This window comes from Anas acuta, chromosome 5 (genome assembly GCF_963932015.1).
Source record: "Anas acuta chromosome 5, bAnaAcu1.1, whole genome shotgun sequence".
Lineage (NCBI taxonomy): Eukaryota > Metazoa > Chordata > Aves > Anseriformes > Anatidae > Anas > Anas acuta.
The window spans coordinates 34,692,609-34,710,807 of NC_088983.1; the positions used below are offsets into that span (position 1 = coordinate 34,692,609).

The window sequence follows — 18,199 nt, forward strand, 5'->3', positions numbered from 1 at the left end:
ATCTCCTCATATAGAATTTCTAATAAAGAGAGATTTAATAAAAACAGTGACTGTTTCTCTTACCGGAGTGAGCGCTCCTTCTGCTTGAGCTTCCATAGGACTTGTAGGGGTGGCTGCAAGAAGCTGTCCAGCAGCTCCGGTCAGAAGTTCCAATTTATCTGTAAGCTGTTCGGAAGCAGCAGGATGACACTCCATGGCTAGAACAAACTCCACCCCTGAGGTTTGGTTCTTGGCATGGACACTGTTTCCTGACCAACCACCCTGTCTGGGCTGCTCTTCTCGAGGGGAATCCTCTAGAACTTGTAGTACCTCTGGCTCTTCATCTGAGGGACTTCCAGTTGTTTTGTGCCCTAAAGCCTCATTTGTCCTGAAATCCTGCAAGTCCCGTTCCTTATCTATTATCACCCATTCTTTAGAATCAACTTCCTGCCTGCAGGAGCTTAAGTTGACAGCTACAAATCCACTGCTAACAACACCATCAGCATGTTCTGGAGAACTAGCTGACACAGGCTTTGAAGCGTCTGGAAGATATTCTTCATCATAGTGCCAAACATGGTCCACACGTGCAGTCACAGGAGCAGGATTGGGTGTTTTCTGAGAAACAGGAGGCACAGCAGCAACCGCAGTCTCTGCCGAAGCATTCAAGCCTTTCTGCATCTTCTCCAAACTTAAGAAAATAAATTAATATCTGAATTAGTTACGAATGATGTAAGCTACATTTGATTATCTTCAGTAGAGGAAAACTAGATCTATATAAAAATTTCTTGTAAACTGTCTTTCTCATGTCATATAAAGTAGCTCTACTATTAGCTCTATTGAGCACCTGATGTCATCATTCTTATTTAGGATGGGTTGTACTGTCAAGACTATCCCAATAAAGAAAAATGTAAAAAAACACCAGCATTACACCATTAAGACCTGAAATTTAAAAAATCTCCAGAGTATAAGTCTGACTTTAGCTGTAGACTAGCATTGTGGGTTTTTTTTCTTAAATAAAGCAGAAGCCTAGTGGCAAAATCCATTAATTGAGCAATATTATGAACATACTGAATACCGTTTGCTGTAGCTTGCATAAGCACTACTCAGCAACTGTTTTTGGTTTTCACACAGTACTGTTAATTGATACAGTAATAGAGGAAAGATGATATTATCTTAACTACATATTCTGAAAAGATCCAAGCATAAAAATAAAATAGAAATAATCTCTTTACCAGGTCTCAAGAAATTTATCTGTGTCTGGCTTTGACTCCAACGTCAGACGCTTCTCCAGTTCAAAGCTGTGAATTGAGCGCAACTTTCGAACTAATGGGACATCTCTGTCTAGCTGGGTAGTCTCTGAGCGGACACGAATTGGAGAACCAAGACTCGGTGCATTAAGCATTCCATTCACTGGTCCATGGCTGTTTTCCTCCTCTGTGGCAGCCTGTGCAGAAAGTAAAGTAAAAATGTAACTCACTAGGAATGGCAAAACAGAGGAAGACACAGTATTGTAATGGTGAATACCATCCAAGTTTTTATCCACTGGTAAGCCAATTTGTATTTGGGAAGTTCCTTAAGTCTGTGTTATGTTTAAGGTAGTTTAGGTCATGTTTAAGGTAGTTTACTTCAGCACATACCTACCAAAGATAAAAAGTGCCTAGTAACATACTACTAGTAATACAGTAGCTCTATGTAGGTCTGAGAACAGGAGTCGCAAAAACTCAGTACTGTGCTTAAATATACACTGCTTTTTCATATCTGTCTCAAAAATTTTCCTCAGCAGTAGTCTGAAGCCAGTCACTTAGTAGCGTTGGAGTCTGCATTGGAGCCAAGAGCTCTTACTACAGAAAAGTTAGTTTCCAAGCTGGCTTTATGATCCTCTGGAGCATATAACACTCCTATACACTAAATCTAATAGATATTTTTGTGACTTAGAATTACTATTTTTCCAACTGCGTTCTATCTTGTATAGTAACTAGCACAATCTAGAGATAGGAATTCATGATCATCTTTATTTTCAGCAGGTGCAACTAATAAAAATTGTATTTGTTTAAACCAGAGCAATCTGCTTTCTCCATCTTCGGTAAAAATAAAATAAAATGAAATAAAATGAAATAAAATGAAATAAAATAAAATAAAATAAAATAAAATAAAATAAAATAAAATAAAATAAAATAAAATAAAATAAAATAAAATAAAATAAAATAAAATAAAATAAAATAAAATAAAATAAAATAAAATAAAATAAAATGTAAACAAGTTAATCACTTTTGAAAATAGGCACCTGTGTCATACTCTCTCACACAGTACATTTTTTTCTAGCAAACAGGAAATAACTGCCTTAAAACTAGACAGCTACCTAAAAAACTTTTCAGTAACACATCTGTCTTTAGCTATGCAAAATATTTTTATAATCAAGAAAAAGGGCTACATTCTCTGAATGTGAAGTGTAGTGACTGTGTCTGCAAATATGTTGTGATTCTGAACAAGAGAAACAGGAACCACTTCTCAAAGGATCACTTTTCAAACTTAAACAACATTCTCTCCAGAAGATTAGGCCATGAATCTCTTTGAATCAGTAGGAAGGTATCATATCTTATGGAGACAAAAACAACATATGAATTAAATGGATACTACTAATCACACTTAATCTTAATTTGTCAATTGAAGAATAACATTAAACTGTTTTTTGTATATTCTGTATCTAATTTTTACACATACAAAATGCAAAAAATCTGCTTTGGTTTCACTCAGAAAGAAAAAATTGAGATCACGTCTAAATGAATATGATGGCCATAAATCTGCCATAAATCTTGTTTTCTTAGACAAGTTTTCTTAGATTCATACTAGCATAGCTGCATTATTAATTACATCTTCTGTGCATCATAGGGACAGGAAACTGAAGATCTTTACAATATAGATTTGTAAATACCTTACAAATCCCCAATTTTATTTTGTTTCTGTTTGCATCCATTTCTTCCCAAACATCTTTTTCCTGAGGACGTTGATGGCCAGGGGACCCCGGTAGTTTCTCTGGTGAGACACCAATTGGAATACCATTCTCTCCATCACTAAGCTGTTCATCAGGGAACACTTCATCTGTGTTCTCTCGCAGCAAGTCTCCTGGGATAGGAGTGGCATTGGCAATTCTACAGAAGTAGTAAGAAAAAAAATATTGGAAAGGTGAAAATTTTGAGATTCTAATGTGCTCATTTAAATGATTTTCCATCCTATTAAAATAAAAGGTAAAAAATAATTTACAAGCACAAGCAGGCCTCTTTAGAAAACTAAACTTTGTAATTTATTCAATACAAAAAAAACTAATTCTGAGGTTTCACAATTTCTGTTTCTTTAATTTAGGCACACAACAAAAGGAGTAAACCAACAAATAATCACTTAAAGACTACTTCCTGTACGTTTTCAAAGCAATTTCTGGAGTTAATTTGTTAGAGATCATATCTATTATGAAGCTCTGGATAAATACTGTTTTCTTCTGTTGTTCAATGAAAACCATTAATAAGCACTGTTCGGTCAAAAATGTTTTTATTTTTTAGAATAACAATCACAGTATCAGCATATAACAAATTATAGTAACTGGAAATAATTTTCTCCTCTTAATATTTTCTGGAATAGGAATGGTCTATGAAGACCTTCATATAGGTTGTACTCCTAAAATCAAAAAGGCTCTTTGATTGATAAATATACTGGGCTGTTTTTATAGAGTTGTGATGTCTTACTTCTTATACTGTACAGAAATACAACGAATGGATGATAGTATATAAAATGTGGTTAATCAGTTTTATCATTTTAGAAGCTATAGTACCTGGCTTCAACGACTAGTCTTGATGAAAAACAAATGCTAGCAAATGCTATTTTCTACAGTCTGATCTTTCTACTTGTTTTCTCCAGTTTCTCTTTTTATTAAGAGGAGATCTACCTTTGGATTGGATTGCAAGTTTAAACACAGTTTGACAAACTCATGACTGTTCAAATAAAAATAAAGGAAGTAGTAAGGTCTGAAAATATCTTACACATGCACATACTTCATATGTATATATGAAAGTAATATATTCCCTCTCAAAATAGTGCAATTTTAACCATAGCTCAGTCAATACTCTATAGGTTCTAATGATGCTATTCAAATAACTTTTTATAAGTGCACATTTACAAAAAAAACAAAGATATTAAATTTCTACATGAAATTCTGGCACTTCTTAGCCTCACCATGCTGTCAAAACCCCCACACCATGATCTCTGTGAGTCTTAGATAAAACTAGATCTACCCAACACCTAAAACAGGCACAAACTCTTCCTCCTCATCCATAAACAACATTTAAGTTCTCCAATACCCCGAGATGAGTTTGTGTTTTATTAAGCATTGTATCTCATCCAATTTACTTAACCACAGTTCTCAAAGACCATATTAAATGTCATATGAAAAACATACATTTGGAAAATCTATTTCCAAATTTCCTGCAATGATCCACTCATTTTTCCGAGTTACAAGGAAATTGCAGGTAATAGCCCATTCAAGGCTTGCAGAAGACAATGGGTTCCCGCACTTAAACTTTGTATACATCATTTAATTTTAGAAAATATGATTTAGCAAAGGATCGACTAGCAAATTTACATATAATTTCCTGTGCTACCATTTTTTAATGCTTTAAATTTCAAACTACAGTGCTGATATTTCAGGATAGTATAAACAGGAACCTGAAAAATGGAGATTATTCAAATGTGCACAGTCCTCTTTTAATTCAGCATCCAACAGAAAAAATAATAATAATAATAACTTTCCTGTGGCACTCTGTGACTGCTTTTTTAGTGACCACAGACAGTGTGCATACATACCCAATTGCAGCTGGAGTAAGACGAGTGTGCAACTGAGGTGTGGTTGAAGTTGTTGTTGTTGTCAGAGAACCATCAGTTCCACTCTTCTCCCAATCAAAAGGGTCACTTTCAATAACCCCAAATGTTTTCATACTGTTGTCAAACACAGACATGAGAAGCTAAAAATGAAGGAAAAAGTTAATAAGCTTCATTTTTGTCACTGAGAACTAGGAATTTAGAAATATCTTCCAGTAATAATTTAGCATGCCTATTCTTCATGATTTCAACTGACAACAATTTTCTAAGAAAAGGACACAGTAATTTATATTTATCATTTCTCATTTTCCAATATTTCAAAGACTAGATATGCAAACTTGTGTTGTTAGTTGTTGTGTTTTGTTTTTTTTAAGCAAACAAGCAAACAAATAAACCCTGTGTTTCCAGCAGAAAAGAGGCAAAAAAGACAGAAACACACACACGCAAACATGACTAAGTTGCTGCAAGGCAGCATCCAATGGCTCTACAACAGTGAAGAATGAAAGAATATATTCGGCTACACCATTAAAACAAGGAAATGAATCAGGAGTATATATGGAATGATACTGATTCATTAATATATATATTTATGTCATTTAGAACCATGTATCATATACGATATCTAATGCTGACAACCATCCCACAGAAACTTCAGACTGGAAGCTTTAGTCTCAGATTTTATGCTATGAAAAATCAGGTAGACCAACTTGTGTCCACGAGAAAGAAGGAAACTGCATCTATATTCCTCTTGCTCTGGAAAAACTTTGTCTTGTTCCATTCATTGGTGGGAAGGCTGTGTCTATATCACATCAGGTCTTACTTCATAACATTTCAAAAAATCATACTTTTTTTACCTTTTTTTTTCTAAAAGCTAAAACTGGTTTTCATTCTTTCTTCCAATGAATGCTGCTGCGAATTTGTCTTCTCTGTCTTTCTTTAAAAATATGTATCTTATAGCAACTTTAAATGATAGGAAGTTTAGATCATTTTTCTTGCACAAAATGATTGTATCCCTTTTATCCTTACTTTCAAGAACCCTCAAAATGCTATCTATCTTAGTCAGTTCTAAAAACATATTGAACTACACAAAGCCATAATTCACTCTGTGCCATTCTCCTTTACTCTTTCTTTACACCTTTAGCACTCTCTCTGAAGTAATTTTTGAGATAATTCTTCTTTAAATCTTTCTTACAACTTCTGCTATGATGCAAATACAAATGCTGCTTTTTACATACTTACATAGATCAGAGTGAAATTTTGAGGTTTATTTTTTGTTAAAACACGGGTCAACTCTGAGTGAATAAAAGCACATATTCTACAGCGTGTTCTCTCAGCACCCACCACTTTATCACTGAACTAAGGCTGTCCATTTCAGCAGGCAATACTCTTTTCAAAAAAGAAAAATCACTATTTAGTTTTCTAGTGATCTCTGTAGGCAATACTTCAGCATGAAAAAAGGCAGCATGGTTGCATGTTGTGCTCCAGCTGTATATATTGCGGGTGCTGAGTTCAAGATTTTGGAAAACTGCCTGACTATCACTGAGAAAACAATTTCATCAATGGAACTTAAGGAGCACTTAATGGAGCCTAGAATAATACCAGCATGGTATCCAATCCTAACAGGTTGCTGACTGCAAAACAACTGACAATAATTTTTAGAAAACTTACTGTTCCCAAAAGGGGAAAAATGACATCTTTGATCTGTAAAATTTCCATGGTACTAGATGGTCATTAAAATAATGTTGTGGTGGAACAATCCATAACCACTATCAAGAAATCAAAGGAAATTGAAGACAAAACAGCATACAATTCTGCTATTTAAAATCTGAGATAAAAAATTGTAAAAAATATTTACCTGGTAATCGGGTTTTGTAAAGTAATCTAAATTAGAAATGTGGTCCAGAAAGACATTGAATTCTTGAGGAAGATGTTTCAACATAAGTCTGTGCTCATACCTCTCTTTAATGGAGCCCACTTGCTCCTAGGAGCAAATAACACAACAAATATTAGCACCTTAATTCTGTGCTACAACATATTCACATTGCATCCCAGAGCCATTCAACACAATACTGACCAGGAAGATGGGTGCATATATTGCACTGAACAGTACTGAGGAAGGCAGTTCTTCATCACATAGCAAGATAAAAGATTCTATCATTGCTGTCAGTACATATGCAAAAATAACATATGAACTTCAAATTGAATATGAAAAGCTATTTGCTTTCCTTCTGTGTTTGAATGCTGTCTGACACCGAAGACTATCATTAGACACTCCAACCCTTCTAAAGAGCATGTTTTAAAGATTAAAATATCCAAAGTCCAGTAACTTTTTGGTGTATATTTGGTCATCACAGTATGCTGCGGAAGATTAGTAAATCTTGCTTTGTGTAAGATGAGTACATCAAAACCAAAAAAAAGAGAAGCAACCAAAACACCACATTGTCATCTATTAATGCATAAACTACAAGTAACCTTGTTTCAGTATAATTTCAAAAGAAGCTGAAAATAATAATAATAATAATAGGCTAATCAGATACTGTTTTCTTTGTATACCTCACCTATGATATGTGCCTAAAAGCACTACTGCACGTTGACTGATTAACTTTTGTTCACCAGCAAATAAGAAATGTCCATTTCACAAATAATCAAAATAGATAAGAAATGTTCGGTGTCCCACAGCTGAACTCAAAAAACACTCAAGTGAAAACAGACCTACAAAGTAAGTGGTATGTATACACTTACATTTGCTTTTTAAAACATTTTAAAACCAGAAGAACACTATACTTTCCCACTAAAACAGTTCATAAAACTTGATTGCATTTTATACCTTGACATTAGGAATGAGAAGTAATACTAGAAAACACCAGAAAACATAATGTTAAAATTAATGAACCAGTGATTCTTAGTGGAATCTTTATCTTAGCATTTGCTTGCAGTTCAGAAGTAAATATTCATCATGCTCTTCAGTTTTACTTCCACTTTTACCTTATCTTTTATTTTTCTCCAAGGCAGTTGCCCAACCACAAACTCCACCAACATGTAAAACAGGGACCAGAGGTCATCATGCCGGCCCATTTCCTGTGAAAAAGACATATTATTTTAATGCAGCTTACAAATACCTATAACACAAAAGTGAAGATAGATACTGCACTGCTGTGGATACTTACATTGCTATACATGAAAATTAATATAATCAAGACTGTAAAACAAATTCTTATAATTAAATTTGGGCACCTATTTCAAGTATGAAAGACAAATAAATTTCCATAAAAGATACAGAGAAAAAAACAAAAGTTGAAGTGTGTTAAAATAGCCTTGCCAATCTCTATACCAGAAGAGCTGTTTGATATTAAGGAAAAGTAGTAAAGATGATGTATTTTACAAAACTCAGTAATTACACCTTGTGATTTATTAACTTGCAAGGCTATTGAACAAAGGTAATCCTTAAAATCACTCATTTCTACAAGAAGAACATTTTTACTCTCAACTACTGTAAATTTTATTATCCTGTCCCAAAATTTAGATGTATAAATTTCTACAAAAGACATATAAGAATACAAAACCCAAAATCAATAGCAAATACATTTTTTGCTTTCAGCTACATGATACAAATTCCAGACATGATACAGATTCAGATACTCACTCTGTTTCTATGAGCATTGATTGATGCATATCGTACTGTTCCTCGAAAACCAGCGACAGCTCGTGGCTGTCAAAGAATAAAAAAAATAAAAAGATTTTGTTAGAAATAAACCCTCTGATTATTTTACTAGGCATCTACAGAGTGGCTATGGAGCCACGACAAATATTATTTTAAGACTTTGTTTTATTTCAATTTATTTTATTTCTACGAGTTATCAATGGAAATCTACGTAGGCATCAGAAAGCAACATATGTTGTAGTTCCTTAAACCATCTATTTATGTCAGTTTTCATTCTCCAGAAGCATCAGGTCCTGTTTACCTCATCCTTCAAAAAATAAACAAACAAAAATAACCCTGTATGCCAGAACTATTCCTCTTTTTTCTCCAATAATGAAATGTTTCTTGGTTTTAACTAGTAGAAGTCTAAGGTTTAAAGTTCTGACAGGATCTTAAACATAGTACTTATTTCCAGTTTGCTCAAATGCACCAATATGAGATGGCACAAGCAGACAACCAGATATTAATCAAAATGTGCTGGCAAAATTTTCACAAATTATTTTCTGAATCGGCAAACCAAACACTTCTTGAGAAATTCCAAGAGCAAGTAAAGCCACAGGTATGCCTCTCAGCCACAGCATGGGAAGCTGAGGCTGGAAAATAAATGGCAAGGGTTGCACTACTGGCACCAGTTAAAAATATTTCTTTCTTTTCTAGTTTCCAAATACCAGCTTTTCTTCCCTAACATGCTAAGTATTGTATACATGTAAGTCAATTGCTGTTTTATAAGCACAGAATATATTTTTCCAGCCTTCTCTCCTTCAAGTAGAATGTTACAAAAAGAACTATATGACTAATAATAATAATACATCTTTAAAAAAAAATCAAAAAGAAGTGTTATTACTTTGCCTAAGACAGATAACCAATCCTTTCTGCCCTCTGTGACCAGTCATTCCATATATACCAAAGAGACCTGCCAGAACTGTTATTTGCTTTCTTTTGTACTCTTTTCTTCCCAATTAATATTTTTTTTTGTCTCCTCTAACACTGAATGCAAGAAACTTAAATTGTTCCTCACCCTGACTTATACTTAAAGAGGGTATCAGTGATCTGTCTGCCCAACCCAGACCCATAATAATTCTTCAGATACTAAAAAAAATGCACATTACATTGAAATACATTGAAATGCACAATACATTGAAAAATCTGGTTTGATACACACATGAAGATAATCACAATGTAAAATAATTACCCTATTAAAAAAAAAAAAAGCCTTCAGTCTTTCCCCACAGTATAGGTATAATGTCTTTTCCACCAAGACAAGCAACACTGACAGCTGTCATTTAAGTATGCCAGCAGCTGCCATTACTGTCAGTAACCCTATCAATTAAATCCAACGAGATTATGCAGCAAGGTGTTTTAAAAGGATTCAACAGCCCGTATTATCAATGTCTTTTACAAAAAAAAAAAGTACAACGAGAGCTGAATCAGTGTCAGTAAGGAGGAGAGCATTTTCTAGTATATTTTTAAGATGAAGAGGTTCTCAGACAATGCTCTGTATATAGATTTATCACAGATTTCACGCATTCTCATTAAGTTTAAATGCTGCTTGGAATACATTTTGTGTCCAGGCAAGACAGACAATTGAGTTGCTATCTTAAATCCTGCGAGTACATCACATGCCACCCCGAACATTACCCAGAAACAAAGCATAACACTGCAGTTGCAGAAACTTCATGGCACAGTGTAATAATAAACAGAATAGCTCGAAATGTTTTGTGGTACTGCCAAATTTCAGGATAAAATACAGTCATTTTTAGAAAAAAAAAAAAAAAAATCTCCTTCCCAATAGTTCTGAAGATCAGAAGTCATCCGAATGTGAATAATACAGCATCACTGCCAAGCCCATCAGAACACAGGGGTACATTTCCAAAGAGCTTGAGGAACAGCATTTGTTTAGAAGGGCACCAAGATTATAACTTTAAAACACTTATAAATACAAATGCAGTAAATCCCAAGAGGATAAAATTTCAGAAGATGAAACCATACACATACTGTCTTCAACCTCTGATGTGAATGTAAAAAGAAAGGACTATATTCACTATTACCAAGCTAAGTATTTCTATTCTAAGAATAATGAAAAAGATGAATAGTAGGATGGAACTAAAGCCTATATTCTTATAGTGACAACTTTAATTTCTGCTTGACAATCACAAGGAAAAAAACAGTTGCCTGATAAGGAAATAAAAAAGAATAAGGATTGGCATGTGGAATCTAAACGACTCCATTCAGTTTACAGAAACTGATACTCTGACCTATTCCATCACTATCTTGGAGATAAGTCTATAGGAAGGATTTCATTGCGTATCAACTCAATTGCTTTTGAATGTTAAAGTCACTGCCATTCTTAGATACACCCATAAAATTATATGCCCTAGGAAGAGATAGTTCCAATCACCTGGCAGGAAAAAAAATGCATGAATGCTCTTTCTACATATCAGTTTATCATGAAATGAATTCTGGATTCTTCACTTCTTTGAGGATATCTAAATCCTTTTTCAATCTGAAGAGATACTGCCTTAGAGTGTAGTAGTATAAATCTGATCTAAGAGCATATGTAACTGTGCTACATTTTAAGAAACAATGAAATAACCTTTTAGTAATGCAGCTGACTACTACAGAATAGTGATATTACAAGGGCATGCAACAACAATAAATTAATTATATTGTGTGACTAACATAAATGATGGTTCTAGTAGCCCAAGTCATGTTTGCCCAATTCAGCATAGAGTTTATAGACTTCTGAGCACTTGCAAATCTTCTGAAACTTTTGCAGAGCTCTTCATGCACCTTACATTTCACACAGAAAAACATTACAGGCAGTAATAGAAACTCCCTGAATGATTCACTGAGTTTTTCAAATAAACTGTCTCTCTGCTATTACTGATCATGTTAATTTTTTTTTATATGTCTCTTTTTTTCCTATCTGAGCTCATGTGCCACCAACTGAAAACAAGTTAGTCTTGCAGAAGCATTGTTTATAATCTCATCTTCTAGATCCCTTATCTAAGAAACCTGCTACCATAGCAAATGAGCTTTCTTAGAGCAAAGTACATTTACTTTTTGAAGGAGGGAAAAAAAAAAAGCTTAGTAAGTCCAATTTTATTGGTCATTAAAGGTGACCTATTTAGACAACCAACAAAATCTAGGGCATTTTTAGAACATACAGATACAGAAGGCATTTGTAGTAAAGATACAGTGAAATCTACATTTCAATACATCCATGAATTCCCTTGATTAAAATGGATCACATTATGTTCCCTTCTAGGACAAATGAAACAATTAACTCTTTCTTGTCTTTTTTTTTTTTTTTTTTTACTTGAAATGTAGTTTTGTTTTGTTTTCTTATCAATGATAGATATGAGGACCAACCATCACATCCAGGTGCTGCCTCAATGACAGGGATCCATTAACAGTTCTCAGAAGATTCAGTACACCCAGTAACAAATTTTATTCTTCAGTTCTCCCATAATTTAACAGCTTTATTTAGCTTCCATTCATTTCTATTTATTTATGGCAATTATTGTTATTATGTGTTTGTGTTTTGTTTTTTTTTTTCCTTCAAATAGAGTAAGAAAGCTTTTGAATCAAGCAAATCTCAAATTGGCATATGGACGACTGGGAAATTAGGGAAGAGTCTTTAGATTCTGCAGTCACACTTTCTGTAGAAAAAAAAAAGAATCCCTACAAAATTTCACCCCAAATCCCAGGAACTAAACTAGTGGTAATGGGTATATGGATCACGTGAGTTAGATCTTTATTAGAATAAGGAATATAATTTCTAAGAAGGATACATTTATTTCATACTGGTAATGTATTTGACACAAAATATCTCAAAAGCAACAGTGAGATACTTTGCAAATCTTCTATAAAAGCATATCTGTTTGGATCAGTTCATATAAAAAAGGGTTTCTGGTGAACTGCTCAGGCAGTGATCTGGAAGTCAGAGCTCTCTGAGATTTGATTACTATCACTAAATTCTTCAAATGTGACTTAAACTATTTTGAAAATACATGCCTATGAAGCAGGTCAACTGACTAAGAATAATTTTGCTACATGTAAAGGTACTTTTTAATGTAACATCAGTTTTCTTTGAAGGTTGCCACACCCTGGAAACATATGAAAGTATCATAAACTACATGCAGGAAATTAGGAATCCCTAGAAAAGTGAGTTATTGCCTCTAAGCACAGTGGTTTGCAGATTCATGGGAGACACTAACCTTACAAACCTTTCCACAACTGCTGGGTCTATGGAGGGTCTGTGGAAGAAGAAAATCATACTTCTTTAACTCAGTTCAGTAACTCTAGAGAAATGCTCTGGGCCTTTTGCTCTGGGTAATGTTGAAAAGACTACATAGAGCAAAAAGTTAGCTTTTAACTACAATCATAGAAACTAGATAATAAACATGAAAAAATAAAACTATAATGACTTTCATATATTATACCTGTCAAACACCAAGGTTCTTCCCACCAGTCAGGCAATGACTGTTACTACTTAAGCATCTTTAGATTTTTAGATTGAGAAACCAGTTCAAGCAGTGAATATCACCTTCTCAACACTGCCTCTAAAGCCAAATTCTAAAGCTAATAGGGGTAGAGAAGCAGCCGCTTTACTTCCCTTTGAATCCTCCTTTCTTCTCCCTTAAAAAAATCAATCTCCTAATCTTTTTTTTTTCCACCCAATGGGAATATAATTACAGGATTTACCTTTCTTTACACCAAATGGCTTCAACAATTTGCATTCCCAACCCCCCTTTTTGTGGCTATAGGATTTGCAAATTCATTCAATGTCTAGCATGCATTAGCACACATTTAAAGTAAATGAAACATTCAAGGATCACCTCAGTAAGGAAAGATCAGTCAGCTGAAATTTGCCTTTACAATATATTGTACATCACAATTAGTTATCACTGTATATACAGCTCTTCAAAGCCACATTTTCAGCTCTTTATAAAAAGCACGTAGGTCACTAGTACCGGAATAATTGCATTGAGAAGTCATTATCAAACCATCTCCTACTGTCAGTAGAATACACTACTTGGACTCAGTTCTACATAAACAGAAGCTGTGATTTCCAAAAACTGGTTGTAGCTGTCTGATCGTGCGCTACCCAGTTCCAGCAGAAGCTGGGTAACAAGCTGAGCTAACATCTAACAGTACAATTAAATTATGTTATTGTGGATTCTAACAGACATGTGGTGACAAATCAAAATTTAGCATCAACTGACTGTGCTATAAAGAGCATCGCTGCCTCCAAGAGAGAGATATTTGATGCACAAACCAGTTTCTGAGCTGCTCAGTTTTCAATCTGGAGTGTTTGCTTAGGCAATGTGATGCACTGGCTGAAAACAGCAATGCTTTCGAAGCTGATTCACGATCAGACAAGAAGTTTGGTGGGCTGGAGGTGTTAACAACCTACAGTATGTGTCACAAACCTGAATTTACTCCAGTGAAAAATCCCACAGAACATATCTGCCATGTGCGTGTTTGCTTTGCCTTGCCTGATCTCTCCCTCTTATAACAGGAGCTGGAGCAGAGATTATTCTAAGAGAAAGACTAGTTACATTAGCCAGCTAATGCACTGGCAAAGGATTTCTCCAGACAGCAGAAATATTGTTTTACTTAATCTCCACAAACAAAAATGTTATGGTCTTTCTGCATTATCAGAAGTCCCGTGTTCTTAGCAGATTGTAGAACACAGAAATTAATTTTCCTTTGCTTTGTACTTATTATATTTACTACTTACAATGATAATACCACACATTACAAAGTTTCATGAATCCAGTTGTAGACTTATTTCAAGACTGCTAAACTAAGGATGAGAAACTGATATTTATATATAAAAAAAAAAGACATTCCTTGTTTTCTTTTTAAACTATTCAAAATATTTTTTTCTTAATTCAGCAAAGAAGTTAATTCATAGCTCAGAAAGAATTGGAAACTAGAAATTACGTTTTCATTTTGGTTTGCTTTTCCTTTCAATGTGAAACAAATTTTACTGAAGAAATTTTAGAAACCATCTGTCTTTCCACTATAATAGCTTTTAATTTCAACCAAATATGACAGCTCTCAAAAACTTTCAGTTCCTTCAAGTTTAATGAAAATCGGTAATTAGAGACAGAACTTAAATTAGTATTGTGATACAGACAGTTACAATTCAGCAGAAATGGCTCACATCCACCTCCCTCAACAGACAACACTCAGCTGGTGGATCAGCACACATTTTAGGGGGAACATTAGCATGTGCCTAGCCCTGAAACTGCAAGGACGAACTATTGTGATCCTGGTCAGAAAGGCTGGGTGTAGTATGGAGATTAAAATACTAAAATTTGGAAGACATATGGGAAGTACAATACAAAACCATAGGAAGGTAGTAAATGTCACCGTTTATGAAATAACTTGTTTGTTTTTGTGGGTTTTTTTTACAAATATAATACCAAATAAAATCTTATTGGGAACATTGTAGCCCACTGCCCTGAGCACCTATCCATTACATAGAAATAAAGGAACTGCTCCGTCAGAATAAAGAACAGATATACGATATACAACACACCTGAATTTCTAATTTAAATTGTTTTGATTGCTTGGATATGTTATCAGTGTTCCGCACATTACAGGAAAGAAAGAAAAAAAAAAACACAACAATATACACCAAAAATTACAGAGCATTGTATTATGAGAATTAAATCTTTTTCATATCTCAACTATTCATCAAACTTTTCCTTTGGGCAGGATATTAATAGATTGTGTGCTCTATTTATTTTTCACCCCCAAAAAAATCCAAATACCAAATCACAAAGAGTCTTCCTCTCATGGCAATACCTATACCTGGTTTTCTTAAAGCTCTCATTTTATTTAATTACTGCAAGAATATTCCATAGAGACGTTACAAAATAATATCACACTGCATGAAATTCATATATTCAATCTATTTGTGTCACCCTATAATTTGATTCATAGTACTCTTTTTTTTTCCACTTTTTTTTTTTTTTTTTTACATTAACTCACTGCCTGCCTTTTTCACATTGTACTGTCACACTCAACACCAGCTGGCTGGCTAAAGCTGATTTCCTTCATTTCTTCTTTGTCAGTAATACAATCAAACTTGCAAGGATCATGTTCAGTGGATGCTAGAAATGCATATATATATATTTATATTATAAGATTGTGCCTTAAATAATCTTTCTATATGTCCTTGAAGGAGGTTATGGCAGACAAACATAATAAATAGTGTTACGCTGGTTGGTACAACACAGCTTTATCTGATGCATTACTTCAAAAACTTTTGAAACTTAACAATCTAATAGTTGCTTTAATGTCTTCTATACAAAAAGCAATGTCTGCACAAAACTCTCCAAACTAAACCCTTGTCTTCCCTGTCAAGTTATCGCTAATTCAGACATGAAGCCTCAAATGACTAAGGTCATGATTCTTCCAACTCATGCAGATTCTTCCTTATAAGGAAAAAAAAAAAAAAAAAAAAAAAAAGCCTCTTGGCTTAGTCTCTCCAGCAAATGACTATTAGAAAATATTTCCATGTAGGACATTTTGACATACAAATCTAAATCTTTATCCATTTCTCCTGAGCTACAAGAAAAATATATATATATATATATATGAATTAGACTGTAGATCTTTATTGGCTTAGATGACACGAGTAGTAAAAAAATTAAGGAGTATGTATAGGATATTAAAAAAGAAGCTATATGTTCACATCTTTCATAGAATAATAGAATGCTTTGCTTTCAGTGGCTCTGGTTTTATGTAATAATTCCTTTGCTACAGAACTGAATTATAAACTGAACTGAGCTATAAAGAAGATATAAAGCTGTAATAATTCATCTTGGACTCTTAGATCTCCATTTTACTGAAACAAAACTTTTCTTAAAGTAGTTAATTTTTAAGTAGTTCTCAGCTATTAAATGATTAGATCAAACTTTAGAAGCAAATCTTGCAAACCTCATCTACTTCCAAAAATCTATATCATGTAGCCTGACTGATGCAGATTTAGTGAAGAAAATCCAAATGTGTACTTTTAATTATTTGTTCTTTTAACACTTCATTCGTTCTACAGTAACAAAATGTTAACTCTGTTTTCAGAAGCTTACCGCATTCTATTTGGCAGCTGAAATACATCACGTAAATCTCTATTGCTCTTTTATTTTTATTTGTGCTGAACAGATTTTTGCTAATTGCTGTAGAGACACGCAATCGATACAACAATATTCCAAGAAATCAAGATTTATACACTACAGATTTTAAATTTTCCTCTATTTTGTCACCTCTTCTTCGCTCTATGCTTTTCTGCTATATGTTTTTTCCAAAACGGTTTACCTATCCAGCTTCCTAAATATATTCTTCACATAAATTACAATTAATTAACATTAAATTATAAGGTAAAAATCTTATTAAAAATACATTTTACAAATAAAATTATTTTTATGTTATTGGAGTTTAATGACACTAGTGGGCTTTGACCATGTCTCAAAAGGTATAATGTATATCTAAAATCTTAGGAAAGACTATTCAAAGTAAATGTTTATTTTTAAATAAATAATTGTAGCATTGTTTTCTCATGGCTGCTCATCTCCAGTCATGGCCTTAATGAGAAGGCAGATGTATAGTTCTAATTCTGCATCCTACTACTGCAAAGATTGCAGATAAGAAACTGCAAAACAAACCAGAAGGTTACGACATTCTGATATTTAATAAAATAAAGCAATTGCTGTCTCAGAACCTCACATTTTCTGGAAGGATTTTCGTTAGATATATAAAAATTGAAGAAGTTAGAAAATACTTCAGTAACAGCTTTAAAGAAAACAGCTACCAGAAAAACAGGTCAAATAATTATTCACTAAGCAAATAAAGTGAAGGTACAAGATTCACATGACTGACTTAGTATCTGCATATTGCCTATATCAATAAACAAGTTATCCTTTGAATTTGAGTTACCATTGTTTCCCAATACACTGAAAACACACATCCTTGGTATCCAGGAGACACAGACCGAGGAACTGAATGATGAAATAATTGTACTGTGCCATTCAAACAGCACACCAGGACTCCCTTTGCAAAAAGGTCTGCTGATGATCAGAGTTCCGTACAAAGCTATCACGTATTTCTAATGTTTTAGAGCCTCAGCTCTGAATCTTCCTAAGAAGTGCTGAAGAGCAGTGAATAGAGATGGCTGTAAGAAGGCTGATTTCAAACTATATGGGTTAAGATACCTATCCTATGGCTCAAGCTAAACTGCAACTTGCCAACTAATTCATTCCATGATGTCAAACTCCTCTATAAACATGCAACAATGAAAACTGGATGTAATTTAGCTTTGCTGCATTACATCCGACTTCCTTGCTGTGTCTTCTTCCTCCCTTGATATAGATTAGAACTATTTCTAGAAAATGTTTCAAGAAGCAGCTGACTCAGCATGATGCTATAGAGACGCATACAACTTTCAGTCCTGTTAGAGCATAGTGATCTTCCCAGGTTAGTTAGCCCACTCAAAGTATCACACGACTACAGTCAAACTACTTCTAGTTTTAAAGTTCATTGAGGCATTTACATGACACCTCTGAGATTATTACCAAATATTTCTTGTTCTTTGTTTCAGTAGCTGCTATCTTCACTTCTGTAGTAGACAGGGAATGAGGC

At 33.9% G+C, this 18,199-nt stretch overlaps 1 protein-coding gene across 5 annotated transcripts in view; it reads right to left on the reverse strand.

The window, feature by feature from the left end:
- Positions 1-18,199, reverse strand: part of TTBK2 (tau tubulin kinase 2) — an 84,266-nt gene that overhangs the window by 26,324 nt on the left and 39,743 nt on the right. For all 5 annotated transcript variants that reach the window (XM_068684008.1, XM_068684009.1, XM_068684007.1 and 2 more), the window contains 7 exons: positions 8,489-8,554; positions 7,831-7,923; positions 6,701-6,826; positions 4,831-4,988; positions 2,912-3,128; positions 1,212-1,423; positions 64-667 (listed from right to left, as the gene is read on the reverse strand). In XM_068684008.1, coding sequence (XP_068540109.1) covers positions 64-667; positions 1,212-1,423; positions 2,912-3,128; positions 4,831-4,988; positions 6,701-6,826; positions 7,831-7,923; positions 8,489-8,554 — 1,476 coding nt within the window. The remainder of the gene's footprint in view (positions 1-63; positions 668-1,211; positions 1,424-2,911; positions 3,129-4,830; positions 4,989-6,700; positions 6,827-7,830; positions 7,924-8,488; positions 8,555-18,199) is intronic.